We start from the raw sequence: 19,576 nt of genomic DNA, 5'->3' as shown, positions 1-19,576 counted from the left end.
CAATTTCAGATTCTGTAAAGGCAGAAAAGCTAGCAGGACCCTCCATCCAGTGCTCTTCCCCAGCTCCAGCGCCTGCCCATGGGTGACCATTCCTGGTCTTTCTGGAAGCCCAGCCCCACTCCCCACAGGGACACAGAAGCCCAGCTGGAGCTCCTGTGGTTCTTATCACTGTAGTTCACCTGTTGTAGTAAACCTCCTACTGTTTCCTGGAGATAAAGTAATGTTTCTGAACCCCTGCTATATGTTAGGCAACAGCCTGTTTCCTTCACTAGCTAATTTCCTCGCTTAAGTTTTAGCTTTCAGCTTCCAGATCTGTGTTGGCTGCTGTTGTAGCTACTGGCAACATGCAACTGTAAACTGATTAAAATGCTGTGACGTTGCACATCCAGACCCGTACTCGTCACCAGCCACGCGTGTCGTCAGTGGCACGTAGAAGTGTAGATGGTTCTGCTATTACTCCCACGAGTACCAGCCCCGCTGGGTGGGCGCCACCACTTGTCTGCCTCTGTGTCTCCACTGTGTCTGCATTTGGGGAGGGAGTTGAGGTTAGCTGCTATTTTTGTGACCCCCTTCATGACTCTAAAATAATCAAGCATGCATTTCCCTCCATTATGTACAAGTGGATCACTTTCGTTAAAACACTGTAGAGTGAAGTAAAGGAAAATGGCTTGCAATGTGTTAATATCCCTTAAGTAAATGATTTAACGCTATTAGCATCTTACATTCTAACATTACAAACTCAGACTTTGTATTTCTTCAGCCTAATGCAATTGCGTTTCCTTAAAAACCAGGTGTGATCTGCAGATGTAGATATTTGATAATCTTAGATTTTTCTCACAATTATCAATGTTAGCCAGGATGAGAGACCAGGGCAGTAATCTGGCAAGTCTTTTTTTTTTTTTTTAATATTTATTTATTTATTTGAAATGTAAAGTTAGAGAAAAGAGGAAAGACGAGGAGAGATTTTCTGTCCGTGGATTCACTCCCCAGATGGCCTAAGGTAGGAGGTCAGAACTGGGTCTTCCAAGTGGGTGGGCGGATTCTGAGCACTTGGACCTCTTTAATAGCCAGATATTCATTAGAATCAATTGTAATCTAAAAATTAAATGACGCCATTGAAAATTATTTCCTTTGACTGAAGTCGTTTTGTTTTACTTAGAGTTATTGGAGGTGATGTAGACAGCTTCTGCTCTTTCTGATCACTGTGCAAATGCCAGGGTTAGAAGGCAGTGATTTGGTGCCAGGTGCTTGTCATTAGACCAGACATGGCCCGGAGAGCACACTGGGCTGGGGATGGGACACTTAACCGTGCTCATGGCTCTGGCACCAGTAGCTGTATGGAAGTATATTCTGTACATTGCTGTATCTCTAGCACCCAGTAAGTGATGTTTGATTTTGCGTGACTAAATGAATACCTGAGTGAATGGGACTAGATTACAACCCATCTCTCTTACAGTTTAAACTCTTGAATTAACGGTTTCTAAAATAATCTTCATTTGCAGAGATACTTCGGATATGCTTGTTATTGGCTAAGTACAATGAAGAAATGTGTTTAGACCCTGTTCACAAGCAACATGCAACATATTCAGTTATATTCATTTAGATGAATCTTAACACCAAAAAGGACATTACTTTAAAAGGACAAAACCAACAAGCACAACTTTAAAGAGAGTGTATAAACATGCATATTTGAATAAGATTCCCATGAACTTTGTAAGCATGCTACCATGCGTGTGTGCAACACACACTAGAGCGGAGCAGGTCTTCATGTAGCAGGGAAGTCAGCACAGGTCTTGCTGTGTAAGCTTGTGGAGGAAAGGACTGGTGACAGACTCTGACAGGAACCTGGTGTAGCTTGGGAGGGTCCTGACACACAGAGTACAGGAAGGCAGATTTATGTGGCATGACAAAGAGTTCAGTAGAAGGAGAAAAATGAGAAGAATAGTTTAGGGTCTGGCATTGTAGCCTAGTGGCTAAAGTCCTCGCCTTGCACTCGCTGGGATCCCATATGGGTGCTGATTCATTTCCTGGCTGCCCCACTTCCCATCCAGCTCCCTGCTTGTGACCTGGCAAAGCGGTAGAGGACTGCCCAAAGCCTTGGGACCCTGCACCTGTGTGGGAGACCAGAAGGAAGAAGCTCCTGGCCCCTAGCTTCAGATTGGCTCAGCTCCAGCTGTTGCAGCCACTTGGGGAGTGAATCAGCGGATGGAAGAGCTTCCTCTCTGTATATCCGACTTTCTAATAAAAATAAATAAGTCTTAAAAAAATAATAATAGCTTAGAATGATTACACTGGCTGCTTTTGAACCTGAAACTATAAATCAAATGTAAGTTCTTTACCCTTCAATCTTTAGAAGAAAAACCAATTTCTTGGCAAAAAGGAGCTCTTCAAATATTTAGTTCAACAAAAGCGTTTCATCTTTGAATTCTGTTTGTGCTTAAGCTTCTGTTCGTAGCATGTCTAATGTTTTACCTTTCTATCTGTAGCAATGTTGAGAATGACAGAGGACCACGTGCTTCCTGAGCTGAATAAGGTGGTGAGTAGTGCTCAACAGGGCATCTTCAGGGTGTGTGGTCGTGGTCCTGGCGGAGCCCAGCTTTACAGGTCACCGCACTGCCCCTCTGCAGCCTGTTGGGCTATGCACAAGAACCCCCCGCCCCCCATTTATGGAAGACTTTGAAATCTGTAATTGTTGTGGTTTTTTTTTTTTTTTTTTTTTTTTTGAACTTACTTAAATCTTGAGTGTATTCTGTCTTCTTGGAAATCAAGTACTTAGATATTAGTCCCTGTGTGGACCTCAGGTGAGCCATTTCCTTCTCACTGTGGAGATTGTGACAGGTGGCAGTGGAGTCTCAAAGGGAGACCTTTGTGACTAGGGCAGAACACTTTAAATTCCATGGCTTCTCATCCTCACCCCTGCCTGAAGGTGTCGGTTTGGACAGAGCAGGTGAATTTTGAACTGCCAAAAAGGACAGTGTTAAGTGACCTCTGTGTACTGAGCGAGTGAGGCCCCTGCCGGGTCAGCCTCTCTCAGGCTCAGTGCGTTTTCACCACTACAGTGACAGGGCTCCCAAGCCACGAAAGTTTCCCAACAGTGGTTTCCCGGACATCTCTGTTGGCTGTATTTCCATAAAGTTGTGTTCTCCTATGTTAATCTTAGGGAGGGGCCTAACTGTGCAGAGTCTGGGCTGTAGAACTGGGCTGGGGGAGGCAGGATATTGCAGGAAGCAGGGACAGTGTTACTTCCCCAAGCCCATGGCTCCCCTGGCAGGGGCGGGAGTCCCACAGTTCTCGGATCCCTGAGCCCACGGATCCCTGAGCCCGCGGCTCGCCTGGCAGGGGAGGGAGTCCCACAGTTCTCGGATCCCCGCCTGGAAGGTGGATTTGAAATGCTTAGCTAATCTCTCAGGATCCCCAGATTTCCTGCCTTCAAGGTTACGTTACATCATCAGTACTGCTCTGTAAAAACTTCACACCTGCTTTCCCAAGCTTCTCAGTGCTTACTAAAAAAGTCGTGTGTATTATTACATCATGTCTCTTCTATTTGGAAACTTGCTTTTAATTTTTTGTTTTTCGTTTTTTTGATAGATGACTCAGAAAGATATTACTTTTGTTGCTGAATTTCTGACAGAACATTTCAATGAGGTAAGAAATAGAGTTTAAAAAATAATTACAATAAACCTGGGAAATGGTAATAAGTAATTATTTCCAATTTAATTAAAGTCTTTAACATCCACTTTTTAAAATTAATTAGTGTAAGTACTGGTTTTTATATGTAAAGTTTGAAAAGAGTGTCACTAACTCTTTTATGATGAATTTTTTTAAGTTTTTTTCTTTTTTAAGTTAAGAGTTAAATCATGTTTATTCTTTCTAGGCTCCTGACCTTTATAATCGAAAAGGAAAATACTTCAATGTTGAAAAAGTTGGTCAGGTAAGACCTACGTGAGCCGTCACTGCTGTCCGCCAGTGCAGACCTGCTCTGCAGGAGCCGGAGCTGAGGCTCCAGCCCAGCCACTAAGATGCAGGTGACAGGTGTGCCAACCAGTGCCCTAAATGCTAGGCCAAATGTCAACCTCTACTCCTGGTTTTTAAGAGCTAATCCTAAATCTGCATCATTTTTCAAACTTTATGGAAGTTCTGTAATCCCAAGTTAAGCAGTGACCCTCCGTTTAGAAATAACCAGGCTAAGCATTGTGGCCTAGCAGGGCAGCCCACTGGTTGTAATGCCAGTAGGTATTAAAGACTGCCTTTGGCACTTCTATTGCAAATTCCTGTGATAGCTACGTAGGGCCTCAAACCTGCAGTCATTCTCAGATGCATTGATTGTTTTTGTTAAATATGTTGAGAAAATACATGGGGATGTTTCTGGGAAAGAAGTATTACAGTAACTTAGGTAATTGTGAATATTCTGATATTACACCAGGCCTTGACAAGCAATAGTATCTTAAAGGCTGGTTTCGCTGTAGAACCTAAAATTGCACATGATCTTTTCATCCTTGGCACTTAAAATGGATCTCTTCTACCACCTTGCATTGGTCACTTCTGAAGTCCCGCTTCCCTGCTTAGCAAATCTCTGCACACTTCCAGCATTTGTCATATGACAGGCGAGAGTGCGAACTTAGTGGTGCCACCGCTCCCATCAGTGACGTTGGAGTGCTGTGGAGCTCTAAACACAGTGGCAGCTGTAAGTTTTCCACGGTTTCAGTTTCAGCTTTGAAGCTTAAATTTTGGCATCGGCAGCAGATACAGCCAGTCGTTATACTCAGTTTTCCAGCTCACTATTTCAGGAAGAATATTTGCCAAGTACTGAAGTTTGTGTGATCTTAGTTTGCCTACACCAGTTCTTCTCTCAAGAAAAAATAGTATTCTCTTAAAATAAAACAGCCTGCCTTTACTCCCGACCAAAACCGTTTCCAAGCACTCTGCCTCTCAAGAGTGCCATCCTGCTTGGGTGCATGGTAGAACCGCCCCCGATCCCTACCAGCTCTGTGTCCCTGGTATTGAAGACTTGGCCTCATGGGTGGAGACTGAATGAAACTAGTACTTAGTAGTCAAAGATCAATAAAACCAAGTATGTGGCGACAAGCAGAATGATAACTGAGTGATTCAGGGCCCTGTGTTTACCGTTGGCAAAGGCGACCATGATTACCCACTCCCGGACAGTAGTGTGAAACTGAGTGATGGGCACTGGTGCGGTGGAGTAGCTGGCTCATCCGCCTGCGACACTGGCAACCTGTATGCATGGTGTCCTGGCTGCTCTACTTCCTATCCAGCTCCTTGCTGAAGGCCTGGGAAAGCAGGGGAGGATGGCTCATGTCCTTAGGCCCTGCACTCACGTGCGAGACCAAAAAGAGGCTTCTGACTCCTGACTTCAAATCAGCTGAGCAATGGCTGTGAGGAGTAAACCAGTAGATTGAAGATCTTTCTCTGTCTCTCCCCTCTCTGTAGCTTTGTTTATTTTTGTTTTCCTAACAAAAATAAATAAATATTTAAAACAACAACAGCTGGTACACCCTTATGGTCCCTGAAAGTATGTCCAGGGACTGGAGGGGGTCTGCAAGCCATGCTTCAGGAGCAGCTATGCAAGGGTACACTGACTGCTGGTAGCAGCGACTCAGCCTTGCAACCTCCTGACGTAAGATAGAATATGCTCGTGATGTGAGACCAGGGTTATACACAGTTGATGACCTCTGCACCTGTAGCATTGTCATCTTGTAGTGTTGGCCGTGTGTTTCGTTGCCTGGCATGTATCACCTTGTGTCTTCCGTGCTTAGAATAGCAGCAGTGTACTTTCAGAGGACTTGGCAGCAATGCAGAATGCTTACTAAATAGAAAGAGATTACACAGAGTTTTGTGGGCCTAACTCTTCTGTTATTAAATTTAAATCTCTCCTTCTGTGTTTCTAGTACTTGAAAGATGAAGATGACGACCTGGTGTCACCCCCTAACACAGAAGGGAACCAGTGGTATGACTTTCTTCACAACAGCAGACACCTTAAAGGTATTTCAAGATCCGGGCTCCTCGGCTGTGTCCATATTTATTTGAGAGCAGGGTTTTAGTGGATCGGGTAATGGTTTGTTCAGTACTTGGCTGAATACTCATGTAAATTTTATAGACTTACTATTTGTGTGTGTCCATTTCATTTGATTAGAGAAGCAGCAAAATAACTGACGTGATCATGCTAGATGGAAAACATTCAAAATTGTGCTGACACCAAACTAAACAATTTTTTTAACCTCTTAATGCCGGGGGAGGGGGGTGACTTGCAATTCCATGATCTGCTGACAGCACCCATGCCCCACGTGAGGAAGGGCTCACTTCCGTCAGACAGCTCCATTTCAAGCCTGACCTGGGTCAGTCAGGTCCCCGCTGCCTTCTGGACCAGCCTCCGTCCTGAGGCTCTGCAGGAGCGTGGCCAGTGCTGCTTTACTGAAACAGGAGCTCTTGGCACACCTGTCAGGGAGTTCCAGGGGTTTTAGTTCTGTTTCAGGAACTGGGAACAAAGATGGGATGTCTCCGTGACCCCACAGCATCTGTTGCCTCTTGGGAACTTAAAATGTTACCATAATGGCAATTTACTCTATCCAGCATGGCTGGAACCAGAGCTGTTCTGGCAGCCCAGCCCTATGGAACAAGGTACTCATCAGTCAGACTTAGGTTTGAGTCCTAGATCGGGTACTTAGTCATCTGCACTCGGAGCAGCTGTTCACATCTAAGACACAGCAGTTTTCATCCATAAGTTGGACAGTGTGCTGTTTGGGCATGCAGCTGTGGTAAGCAACAGGAATGACATGTAAGAAAAAACCTCGCAGAGCAGAAGCCAGTAAATGCTAAATTGCAGATTACTTTCTACTGACAAAGAACACTTTGAAAAAGCTACTTACTTGAGAGGCAGAAAGGGGACCAACACTGTAGTGCTGTGGGTTAAGATGCCACTAAGCAATGCCCTCCATCGCTTATTGCTGTGCCAGTTGAGTCCATTGCTCTGCTTCCAATCTAACTTCCTGCTAAGGGAAAGCAGCAGATGATGGCCCTAGTTCTTAGGGTTCTGCCACCAATGTGGGAGACCCAGAAGGAGTTTGTGGCAACAGGCTTTGCCTGGCCCAGACGGCTGTTGTAATCACTGTGGCGTGAGCCAACAGAGGGAAGATGTCTGCGTCTTTCCCTCACTCTCTGTGGCTCTGCCTTTCAGGTAGACAGATGAATAGATAGAAGTATTTCTTTAGAAGAGAGACAGAGATCTTCCGTCTGTGTGTTCACATGTTCCCACACCAGCTAAGACTGGGCAGACAAAGCTAAGAGGCCAGAGCCCAAACCAGGGCTTCCTTGTGGGTGGCCAGGACCCAAATCCTGAGCGAGCACAAGTTTCCCAAGGTCAGCATCAGGGGGATACTGGGATTGGATCACAGCCAGAATTTGCACTGTGTCCCAAGTGGCAGCTTAATTACTGCACCAAGTGTGTGCCTCTGATCAAGTAGCCTGTTAGTAGGAGGTGTTAGGATCTGTTAGACAGTAGGAGGTGTGCACACAGGATCTGTTAGACAGTAGGAGGTGTACACACAGGATCTGTTAGTAGGAGGTGTGCACACAGGATCTGTTAGTAGGAGGTGTGCACACAGGATCTGTTAGATAGTAGGAGGTGTGCACACAGGATCTGTTAGACAGTAGGAGGTGTACACACAGGATCTGTTAGACAGTAGGAGGTGTGCACACAGGATCTGTTAGACAGTAGGAAGGGTGCACACAGGATCTGTTAGACAGTAGGAAGGGTGCACACAGGATCTGTTAGACAGTAGGAGGTGTACACACAGGATCTGTTAGACAGTAGGAGGTGTACACACAGGATCTGTTAGACAGTAGGAGGTGTGCACACAGGATCTGTTAGACAGTAGGAGGTGTGCACACAGAATCTGTTAGACAGTAGGAGGTGTGCACACAGGATCTGTTAGACAGTAGGAGGTGTGCACACAGGATCTGTTGGACAGTAGAAGGTGTGCACACGGGATCTGTTAGAAGGAGGTGTGCACACAGGATCTGTTAGACAGTAGGAGGTGTGCACACAGGATCTGTTAGACAGTAGAAGGTGTGCACACGGGATCTGTTAAAGACAGTAGGAGGTGTGCACACAGGATCTGTTGGACAGTAGAGGGGTGCAGATAGGATCGTAAGCCCATAGGTTGGCTGCAGCTGTGGGTTGTTGTTCTTCAACTCCTATAATTTTTTTATTCTTTTTGCTTTTGTTTGAAACCAGACAGTCCTTTGCTGTTTCCTTATTACCCTCGAAAATCATTGCATTTTGTGAAAAGGCGGATGGAGAAGATTATTGACCAGTGTTTGCAAAAGCCCGCCGTAAGTTTGAAAGAAATGCATGTCTGTTTAGGAGCAGAAGTATCTTGAATATGTGGCTTGTTTATGTCAGTTATCCGATGATTAGGGTAAACTGTACGTAAATCCTGATATTCACCTCTGACAAAAATGGGTCTAGTCTCGGCTTCAAAGCGAATGTGTCCCGTTTCCTCGTGAAGTAGCGGATGTGAGATTAGAGGAAGATGGCCTTTAACCTGCCATGTTAAAGAACTGGTACTAGAGTGTCCTGAGTGCAGAGATGTGATGAAGACCAGGTTGTGCTGAGCTTGATTCGGGACGGTCAGTCACTCTCCCAGAGGATACCTGCCTGTAAATGCTCTAATTATGTTTTTAAATCTATTTCCTGCAGGATGTAATTGGCAAATCAATGAATCAAGCAATCTGTATCCCATTATATAGAGATGCCAGAAGGTAATTCTCTTTACCCTTTGGGTGGTGTAATTCAACAGCCAATTTAAATTCTTCTCACTTTTTCCCTTTTTGTTTTAGTGAGAATTTGACACGCAGATTGCTCAAATTTCCTTTCCTGTGAGTATGTTTCTTGCCTATTTTATATCAATAACACAATTTTGGTCAGGTATCAAAAAAACCTAAATACCATATTATAATATTAAATATTTTTCCCTTAGGTGGAATAATAAAACTTCAAGTCTACATTATCTTCTTTTTACAATTTTAGAAGATTCAATTTATAAAATGTGCATTTTAAGAAGACATACTGATATTTCCCAGTAAGTATTAATCTGAAGTTTGAATCAGATAAGACTGTGTTATTTTTGGTAATAAGAGCTTCTTTCCCCGCATTTCAGATTCTGGTTAGAAGCCTCCTGGTGATTTTGCGTTTGCTCCTCAATGTGCCATCCCACTGTTCTCGGTGTTTTGGTATCGAGAGAATAGCACTGGTGAGGTAGCTGCGTGATTGGCTCCATTTCTAGATCACTTCCATTTTACTTTTCATGTTGGTGTAGCCATTGTATATAGAATTCTTTTTTTTTTCTTTTTTTAAGCGTTAGAGAACCCAAGATTCTGTTGTATTTTGTGAACTTTTTTGTGAAGATTTATTTACTTGAAACACAGCTTCACAGAGAAAGATGGGAAGTCAGAGAGGTCTCCTGTCCAGTGGGTGAGCCCTCACATGGCTGCAGTGGCTGGGGCCGGGGACTCCGTCCTGGTCCCGCGTTGTTGGCAGAGGCCCAGGTGCTTAGGCTGTCTTACACTACTTCTCCAAGGCCACTGTCAGTGAGCCGGATCAAGAGCAGAGCAGCCAGGACACACACGGCCCCCACAGGCGATGCCAGCATCACATGTGGTGGCTTCCTGGTTACACAACACTGGCTGCCAAGATCATTTGTTTAAAAGGTAGAATGACAGAAGGAGAAAGAAGGAAAGAAGTGAGGGGAGGTTTGGGGAGAAAGAGGGACCTTCCATCGGCTAGTTCACACCTCAGAGGACCACAACAACCTGGACTAAGTTGAACGAAGCCAGGAGCCAGGAACTCCCTCCTGGTCGCCTGCGTGAGTGGCTGGGGACCAAGGACTTGGGTCATCTGCTGCTTTCCCAGGCGTATTAGCAGGCAGCTGGATCGGAAGAACATAACCCACTGAGCCACAGCACTAGGCCCAACTCTAAGATTTTAAACCAGGTTGGTTTATCTAGCTAAGGGGATTAGCCATGTACAGTGTTACAGTAGTTGTCCGTATTTTTAAAGGGAGTGCTAGTAGTTTATTCTGGGATCTGATGCTTAGGTAAGTGCACCAACACTGATGCATTCTTTTAAGCAGTTAGTCTTGGCTCTCCAGGTTATTCCACAAAGTCTCTTTTTCTCCCCTTGTTTCTTCAAGATCTGTAAATAATGGATTAATCGCTGTTAAATTTGGGAGCTTCACATATGCCACAACTGAAAAAATCAGGAAAAGGTAAGTGAATGAAACGTATAGCCACAGTGACAGAGCTATCACACGCCCGGCAAGTGCAGTGGAGGACTGTGGCCGTGCTCACTGGTGATGACTCGGGAACGGACTTGGCCCTTCCCGACAGAGGCAGCAGGACTCTGCCCGTGCCTTCCAAGTCCAGAATGATTGGTCCTTTAACTGAGGAGCGCTGTCCTGCCCTGGAAGAATGAGTGTAGCATGATCTCTTGTAAATAACACTCATACTTCTGAGCTTCCTGTCTGCTAATCAGTGTGATTGCAGGACCCAGAGGGCCTGCCTTCAAGTTCCGTCACACCAGAGCCCTGTGAGGGGATCCCAGTCTCCTTTTTTACCTTACATAAACTTTTATTAGTCTTTGGAGTTGTTTCTTTAGTTCATGTGTGAGATTTTCTGTAAGACTCAGTTATTATGATTGTAGTGTAAGCTAATGCTATAGCTGAAGTGTTTTTGTATGGAATGCCGCTTAATATTTTAAAGTTATTTTTTCTGTTGACTGGCAGTGTAATGTTAACGCATACATTTTCTCAGTAATCATGATTATCTTAGATATCAAAATTTTTGTCAATTCTAGCACCTACAGTTGTCTCGATGCCCAGTTTTATGATGATGAAACTGTAACAATAATTCTTAGAGACACAATGGGGCGTGAAGGAAGAGACAGACTCTTAGTCCAGTTGCCTCTGTCTTTAGTGTACAACAGTGAAGAATCTGCCGAGTTCACTGGGAGTTACTCTACCAGGTAATAACTCATTTGTAAGATCATTTTTCTGATAGAGTTAAATTTTTTTCCATGTACCATAGATACCAAAATTTTTGTTATTCAATTGTTAGGGATAACTATAGAGTCAGTGGAGTTGAAATGTTATTATTATTTTTTGCAGTTTTATGTGTTAAAGAGACACACTCAGGGAGTGTGACTCACTCCCAGGGACCTACGGTGGCAGAAAGCGGGACCTGGCAGGGCAGAGCTAGAGCCTAGGACAGCAGCCTGTTGCCCGCCTCCTGGGGTCTGTACAGCAAGAAGGTGGGGTTAGGGGTGGAGCCAGCTGTCCTCTCCAGGGCCTGCAGTGGGAGTTGCTGGTCCATGTTCACTGCTAGGCCAAATACCTGCCCCAGTGCTGGCTGTAAGAGTTTCCATGTTCCTCTGTTGTATTTGCTGAGGGGTCACCATTGTGGCATGGTGAGATAAGCCCGTACTTGGAACATGGTCATTCTCAGATCTAAAAAGTGTTTACTGGAACAGGGTGTGGAATGATTTGGAGAGAACAGTGGAACTCCTTTAGTGTCTTCTTGAGGATAGTGTCCGCACTAGTTTGAAGCAGAGTTAATTATTTTTCCTTCTGAAATTAGGATTTTGGTTCCCACATGGAGAGTGCATAATCAGTTCTAAGCAGTAGCTTTAAGTGACTAAGATATCTTTTGGTTCCCAGATCCTTTAGCTGATGTGAAAATGTAGCCATTTGCTTTCCTTGAAAGGGAAGCAAACTTCTTTGCAGAGGTGATCCTCTGCCCAGCTTTGGAATTGCAATATTTTATTGATTATGCTATCATGCCTGTTTTTACGCAGTGACCGTCAGGGTTATGTTGGGAGTGGGCTGATGGGGAGCAGTGGAGCTCAGGAGTGACCCTGCTGCCACCCCGCTGACCTGCCTTGCCGCTTTCCCTGCAGGCTGGATGAGCAGTACAGTGTTATCCCAGCACGCACAGTCCATTTTGAGAAGCACTGGAGATTACTGGAAAGTATGAAAGCACAGTATGTTGCTGGAAATGGTTTTCGGAAAGTGTCCTGTGTGGTGAGTGTTTGCAGGGAGTTCACTGAGAGTAACAACAGGAGAGGCCATTGTTTCTGGTGTGGACAACCTTCTGGTACAGACCTGTGATTCACAGCATTTCTTGATTTGGGGGTGTGCAGTGACCTTGGCTGTTGAATTTTCTCATTCTGAGAAAGCTTACAGAGCTTGTTCAGAGAGTTACTGAATCTGGATTTGTAATCATGGGTTCCTGCCACACATGTGGGAGACTCAGCCTGAGTTCTAGGCTCTTGGTCCAGCCCAGGTGTTTTACTGTGAATCAGCTGGGCCTTGTGCGTTCTCAGTGACTAAATCCTCGCCTTGAAGCACCAGGATCTTGGATCTGTGCCAGTTTGTGTTCAGGCAGCTCCAGCTCCACTTCCCATCCAGCTCCTTGCTGGTGACCTGGGAAAGCAGTCGGGGACAGCCCAAAGCCTTGGGACCCTGCACCCATGTGGGAGACCTGGAGGAGGCTTCTGGCTCTTGACTTCGGATTGGCTCAGCTCTGGCTGTTGCAGCCACTTGGAGAATGAACCAGCAGACGGAAGATCTTACTCTCTGTCTCCTTCTCTCTTTAAAATCTGCCTTTCTGATAAAAATAAATAATTTCTTAACATTTATTTGAAAGTCGGAACAACAGAAACAGAGAAGTCTTTATCTGCTGGTTCACTCAGAGAATGAGTGCAACAGATATGGCTGGACCAGGCTGTAGTCTAAAACCTAGATTTCATTCTAATCCCCCACAGGACTTCAGGCGCCCGAGCACTTGAGCCATCTTCCACTGCTTTCCCAGGGGCATTATCAGGGGGCTGGATGGGAAGTGGAACAGCCAAGACACAAACCAGTGCCCATATGGGATGCCAGTGTTACAGGCAGCTCTTTAACCTGTTCTACCACAACACCGGCCCCAGCAAATAGCATCTTCATTGCTAACCCAAATGCCTTCCCGTCATGCTTCAGATTTCTGATTTTCCACATGTGTTATGGTTAAGGCATTCAGCAGGAATTCCTTCTGTGGCCTTTTATTTGGTAGTTAAGCTCAAACCTCCGCCATGTGAGAGTGTTTGAGATGGACATAGATGACGAGTGGGAGCTGGATGAGTCTTCTGACGACGATGACGAGGATGATGATGACGACGACGACGATGACGATGACGACGAGGAGGAGGAGGAGGAAGAGGAGGCGGGGAGCAACGTTGTGAAGATGAAGGAGGAAGTGCTGTCGGAGTCAGAGGCAGAGAGCCAGCCAGCAGGTGCCGCCGCCACGGCGCAGACTGCCGAGATGGTCATCAGCGCGGAGAAGCTGGACCCTGAGCTGGATGCGTAGGACGCAGAAGGATGTGCGGGACCACTGTTAACTTTCTTTGTGTAACAAAGAAATAAAACAAGAGATTATACTCTCACATTCTGCTGCTTAGCAGTGTAGTCACTGTGAGGGGCTTTCTGAATGAGGTTTCTTCTCAATATGGGGGGACAGACCTAGTGCTTAAAGAAAGCATTTTTTGAAGGTGAAGAAAAAGTTTAATATTTTGTATGTCAAAAGAGAGCAGTTACTCCTGTAGCAGAAGAAATTGAGTTTGAGTAGTCACTCACCCTTGAAAATATTGACGGATATGGAGTATTTTTAAAACTCGGGTATTATGACTGTTTTTCTGTCTTCCATTCCAGTTCATCCAAAGTGTCTAGAATGTTCTCAAAATGACATTTTTTATACTAATGTCACTGATTTACTATAACACTAAGCCCAGCTACCTTTTACACTCGGTAACACAACAGACGTGCGCATCATTATCTTCCCTGTTCTCTTGTCTCGCACCCCGAGCGCTTGGAGTGAGCAGTGTGTTGGGGTGTCCTGTCCTGGGTAGATGCAGCCCTGGTGGCTGCCTGAGTAATTCGGGAACACAGGAAATGCGGGCCAGCTAAGCAGAAGGGACACTGGTGCCAGGAGCCATGGCTGTTTCCTAACAGAGGTACTGAGGGGAGCAGTGTCCTCTAGTGACAGGCAGGGTTACCATTTTTACATATGAGTTATAATACCACCTCATTGACAAATGAATGGGCCACTTTGTGAAGCTTTAAATGTCTTTGGGAAAGTGAAGTAAACTTTGCTTGGGGGAGTGGGGGGCTGCAGGTTACAGGTTTAATAAGCTGAGTTCACGCTGAGCTGTAGGCACTGTTAGATTGCAGAGGGGCATTGTTTTGGACCAGGCTCCTGTACCAGGCCCCCCAGACCGACCTGAAGCCTACCATGGAGCCACTCAAACTGAAGTTCGAAGTGTGAAAATGAAGCTAAGTGGCTGTCTGACCTTCCAGGAAATCAGGAGGGAAAACAATGACAGCAAAATGCCCAAACTGCAGGTCTTGATGGGCGTCACTCTGAAACTCCCTCAGCTTGAGTCATGATTTTGACCGATCAGTTACTATTCTGTTATTCTGGCTCACCTCCCTAGCTGAATAAGAAAGTCACTCTGAAATGACCACTCCAGTCCGTTTCGTTTCTGCCGTGTATCTCAGCCATTGTCTGTCGGCTCAGTCCGATAGAACAGTTTGCTTTACAAAATGCAGTGTTGGCTGATTCCGAGATCACACAGTAAAGCCGCTTGAGATCTGTCATGCTGACTGCGCCTCTGTCAGTACTCGGCCCTTTGAGTCCTCCAGTGTCCCTCCATTGTGGCTTCTAAAGGGGACACGGAATGGAAGCCGCAGTGTGTGTGCCCGGACAGGGCGTGGAGGACTGGTTTTCCGGAGGCTGTGCTGACCCCTGCCTCACACCCAACAGGCCTTCAGTCCCAGTGGTACCTGATTTGCATAACTTCTGTTGCTACAGTGTTGGTGGCGTAATGCAGAACCCCGAAGTTAACTCTTGTGAGCCAAAAAGGTAAACTGTTATCGGGGGGGAAGTGCTAGGCTGTAGGTGTGTGGGGCATTTTAGAGAGAATCCACTGCTCAGATTGAATACACAATGCTTAAAGAAGGGACAGGCTTCAGGGACAAATAATTACAGCTTGTCCTTTGAGCTGCAGTCATTTGTCCCATGTATATGTGACATCAGCACTGGATTTCTGAAGGGGTCTTGTTGGGTTGGGACGCATTTTCTTGGTTCGGCTGAAACCAGGACTCAGCGCGGCGTCTTCAGGGGAAGCAGCTGTCCCTGAACATCATTACCCTGATAACGTCAGGCATCGCTAAAGTCAGGACAACAGTTTCTACCTCCTGAATGTATATTATGTTGAGGGACTGGATTTGTATTATATCAAAGAGAAGTTGGTAACTGAATCTCAAGTCTTACGAAGGGAGAACATATACTTTGCATTCAAACTTGATTGTGCTTTTACATGTGTGGGTCCTTACACCCACTTTGCCTTAAATACTAACAACCGATCTGATCACTGTTGGCCGTTTAGGCGTTAGGTGCAGTGGGTGGGAGTGAGCCCAGAGCCTGAGGAGCTGCAGGAGGCTTTGAAGGGCGGGCCCCGGTCCCGGGAGTGCTGCAGGCCTCAGAGGCTGGGTGGCTGCGGCCTGAGGTTGGCACACAGGACATATGGGTCCATGTTAGTGCTTTCAATTGAACCACCCTGTTCTGCTCTTGCAGGATAAGTTGTGTTGTCTTTAGAAATTGAACATTTTTTCCCTTTGGTTAAATTGTGTAGGTTTGGTTGTGTTTTTTCATTCCAAAATGCAAAATCACACACCGTGGCACGTTCAAACAGCATCTTCATGAAGAGCATCTGAGTGCCACGGAGAGCACCACTGTGACTGAATTTTTGGAATTCCCTAAATTAATCTACATCTGCACATTCCTGAAGGAAATTAAGACCCAGCAGGGAGAAATGTGCCAATATACTTCTAGAAGATGCTAGAATGGGGGGCGGGGAGGGGAGAAAAAAAATGCTAGAATGGAAAGCATGTCCTGCTTGCTAGCACCAGGAGCAAATCAATTTTTTGGCACCTCTTAAAATTGTGACACACATCCTCAGACTGTCTCCTCGAATCTATCTTGGACTGTCTGTATTGTTTTCAGCTCTGGGAGCACAGGGAGCCAGTGTTGGGATTACATTACCAGGGTCACAAAAATATCGCAAGGGCAAGGGCTGAGTTAGAGCTGAAATGATGTCTTGGGAAATCCAGTTCAGAAATGCTTCGTTTGTTAAATGGCTCATTGTAGGAAATGAACTTTTAATACAGTATAGTCAGTGTTTACCTGGTCTGTGAGCAAAGTAGAACTTCTAGAGCAGAATTTCCCATGAAGCATACGCTAGCACATCAGGACTCACCTGGTAGTCATTGAAAATGCCCATTTATGGCTTCCCACCGGCCCTTTCCGGCAGCCAGGGCCAGCCCTGCCACTTCATCCAAGGCACCTCATCCTTATGCCTACGTATGCTGAGAAGTATTATTTTCTATGGACATTTTTTTTAAATGAATTAATGTTTTTTGAATTTTTTTAAAGATTTACTTATTATATTGGAAAGACAGATATACAGAGAGGAGGAGAGACAGAAAGATCTTCTGTCTGCTCGTTCACTCCCCAAGTGGCCGCAATGGCTGGAGCTGAGTTGATCTGGAGCCAGGAGCTTCTTCCAGATTTTCCATGTGGGTGCAGGGTCCCAAGGCTTTGGGCTGTCCTCAACTGCTTTCCCAAGCCACAAGCAGGGAGTTGGATGGGAAGCAGGGCTGCTGGGATAAGAACCGACACCCATATGGGATCACAGTGCACAAGGCAAGGACTTTAGCCACTAGGCTATTGTGCTGGACCCCTTAGCTGCATTAGCCATTACATTTTCTTTCTTTAAAGGTGACCCAGATTCAGGTCAGGCTGCAGCACCACCCAGCTCACACTGGGGATGCTGAGGTGAGGCGAGCCGTGCCAGCCTAGGGCCAGTGGGAGCTGGGTTCATGAGCTGCAGGGGCAGGGGCTCTGGCAGGGCTTGGGTCACCTGGCCCAGGGCCTGGGGCCCCCTTGTGAGGTAGGTGCCAGGTCCATGAGCCCCAGAGGTGGGGGATCTGACGGGGCTCAGGTCGCCTGGCTTTAGTCCTTGGAGCCTCCCTGCGAGTGAAAAAAGGTGAACAGGGACACAGACCCTGATGCACATGGAGATTATGGCAGCTCGTTTGTCACAGAGGAAGAACAGAGCAAACTGGACAACTACCCCAGCAAACAATGACGGCAAAAAGCTGGGTGAATGGACTTGAGATCAACTATGCCAGCCAGTGGCCACTGGGAAGTTTGCCTCAGCCTTGGGTCGTCAAAATCGACGCATTTCAGAACTATCCAAACCACTTAGAACCCTCAGAACATGCACTGCATCGGGACTCTGCGTTGATCCTGGGTGGCGGTTCCCCTTCCCTGGGTACTGGGACATTTGGGAGGCTGGGTGTGGCTTCCGCCTTTATCTCTCTCCTTCCCACAGAGGCAAGAAGAAACAGAATGTGAAAATAATGATTTCATCCACTTTTCTCTAACCCTCAATCCTTCCCACCCTGGTCAACCATCAAAAATAAAATCATCAAAAATAAAAATTTAAAAATAAATGCTTAATAAAAAAAGATGATCTGAATTGCTGGCTACACTGCTAACATGAGGTTTGGCTGAGAGGCACGCTGCGTTGGGCACACACAGGCCATGCTGGAAACAAGCCGTTACAGCTCATACCTGCCCCCTTGGCTCCAGGGGTGTGTGGTGAGGCTGAGCCCAGGGTCCGGACACCAAGCGTCAGGGGTGGGTTACACGCTTACAAGCTTATTAGGCCTCTTGCTGTTCAGGCCCCCTGGTGGCAGGTTGATGGGGTTCTCACCCCAGCGCCAGGCTGAAAACCTGGGGAGACTGCTCCTTCATTGGGGGAGCGCTCACAGCTTGGGTTCCCATCAGGCCCGGATCACCAGCATTGTAAATGCCGTGGAGCAGCTGATAAAGCTCCTTGCTGGATACCGTGTCCCTCGCTGGCCATCTCTGCAGCATCCCCCCGGTCTCTGCTTCCTCATTTCCTCCCATCTACTCCACCATCCATTCCCACTGCAGCCCAGAAGGGCTCCGGCCACCTTCACTGCCCCATGAGGTTTTTTTTGTTTTTGTTTTTAAAGATTTATTTATTTTATTACAAAGTCAGATATACAGAGAGGAGGAGAGACAGGAAGATCTTCCGTCCTATGATTCACTCCCCAAGTGAGCCGCAACGGGTCGGTGCGCGCCGATCTGAAGCCGGGAAGGAACCTCCTCAGGGTCTCCCACGCGGGTGCAGGGTCCCAAGGCTTTGGGCCGTCCTCTACTGCTTTCCCAGGCCACAGGCAGGGAGCTGGATGGGAAGTGGAGCTGCCGGGATTAGAACCGGTGACCATATGGGATCCCGGGGCGGTCAAGGCGAGGACTTTAGCCGCTAGGTCACGCCGCCGGGCCCGCCCCATGAGTTTTTATCAGCGTCACCACTGGCTCCCAGCTTTCCTGACAGAAAAGCCAGCTCTCTGCTGCCCCCTTCCTCTACTTCCTGGCAGCGTCGCCCCGCCTGCTGGGCTTCTGCCACCCAAGCTAAGTCTTTCAGAAGGCTGTTTCTGGCCTGGGGCAGGCCAAGGCCGGAAGGTAGAAATTCCATCTGCAAGTCGGGGTCTCCCTAATGGGCCGCAAATACGTAGGGCGACTGTCCACTGCTTTCCCAGGTGAAGCAGCCAGGACTCCACAAGGCGCTCCCCTGTGGGATGCCAGTGGCACAACAGCAGCCCCTGAAATTTTTTTCTTAAGACGAATACTAGTGCAGGGAAACGGAGTGAAATCTTTGTTTCAAGGCCAACAGGGTTAAGACCCGGTAGCGGCGGCCTTATGGGGTGGAGCACACTGGCCCTTCCATCCTGAGAGGAGTGTGTGGGGACAGGTGCTAGCAGGTGCAGGAGCTCGTGGTGGTAAGTCCAGGTATTGCTATGAAATTCATGTTGTGATATTAATAGGCTGCGCAACATAAGCGGCAGTGTGCGCTTGGTGGGGAAGTGTGAGCCAGGAGGGAGCACGAGAGTGTGAACCTAGGATCCACCCGAGAGGCTATTTCCTCTGGCTGCTCGGGTGTGGCCTGGCTTATGTGGTACATTGGGTTGGATTGGGGTTGGGGCCTTTAAAAAAAAAAGATTTATCTATTTTTATTGGAAAGGCAGATATACAGAGAAGAGGAAAGACAGAGAGGAAGCTCTTCCATCCAATGATTCATTCCCCAAGTGGCCATAATGGCCAGAGCTGTGCTGATCCGAAGCCAGGAGCTTCTTCTGGGTCTCCCACAGGTACAGGGTCCCTAGGCTTTGGGCTGTCCTCTACTGCTTTCCCAGGCCACAGGCAGGGAGCTAGATGAGAAGCAGAGCTGCCGGGATTAAAACTGGTGCCTATATAGGATCCTGGCGTATTGAAGACAAGGATTTTTGCCGCTAGGCCTCACTGCCGGGCCCAGGTTGAGACCTTTTTTCAAACTAGTACAATGTTAAGACTGCAAGGGGGTGGGGAGGGTCACAGG

At 46.8% G+C, this 19,576-nt stretch overlaps 1 protein-coding gene and 1 long non-coding RNA gene across 2 annotated transcripts in view; both read left to right on the top strand.

Annotated features, from left to right (window-relative positions):
* Window positions 1-13,416, top strand: part of ANAPC4 (anaphase promoting complex subunit 4) — a 37,319-nt gene extending 23,903 nt beyond the window's left edge. Inside the window, exons 17-28 of the mRNA XM_058670248.1 lie at window positions 2,487-2,536; window positions 3,589-3,645; window positions 3,875-3,931; window positions 5,907-6,000; window positions 8,252-8,349; window positions 8,717-8,778; window positions 8,857-8,895; window positions 8,997-9,098; window positions 10,209-10,283; window positions 10,871-11,038; window positions 11,969-12,092; window positions 13,123-13,416. Of these exons, the coding sequence (XP_058526231.1) occupies window positions 2,487-2,536; window positions 3,589-3,645; window positions 3,875-3,931; window positions 5,907-6,000; window positions 8,252-8,349; window positions 8,717-8,778; window positions 8,857-8,895; window positions 8,997-9,098; window positions 10,209-10,283; window positions 10,871-11,038; window positions 11,969-12,092; window positions 13,123-13,416 (1,220 nt within the window). The remainder of the gene's footprint in view (window positions 1-2,486; window positions 2,537-3,588; window positions 3,646-3,874; window positions 3,932-5,906; window positions 6,001-8,251; window positions 8,350-8,716; window positions 8,779-8,856; window positions 8,896-8,996; window positions 9,099-10,208; window positions 10,284-10,870; window positions 11,039-11,968; window positions 12,093-13,122) is intronic.
* Window positions 7,497-8,097, top strand: LOC131481410 (uncharacterized). Its single transcript, XR_009246309.1, has 3 exons — window positions 7,497-7,551; window positions 7,608-7,991; window positions 8,052-8,097. It is a non-coding gene; the product is annotated as an uncharacterized LOC131481410 (long non-coding RNA).
* Window positions 13,417-19,576: the final 6,160 nt, after the last annotated feature.

The sequence above is a fragment of the Ochotona princeps genome, chromosome 11, assembly GCF_030435755.1.
Source record: "Ochotona princeps isolate mOchPri1 chromosome 11, mOchPri1.hap1, whole genome shotgun sequence".
In the NCBI taxonomy this organism is placed as follows: Eukaryota; Metazoa; Chordata; class Mammalia; order Lagomorpha; family Ochotonidae; genus Ochotona; species Ochotona princeps.
The sequence above is the reverse complement of the archived record's forward strand: the minus strand, read 5'-3'. Positions and strand labels throughout refer to the sequence as shown.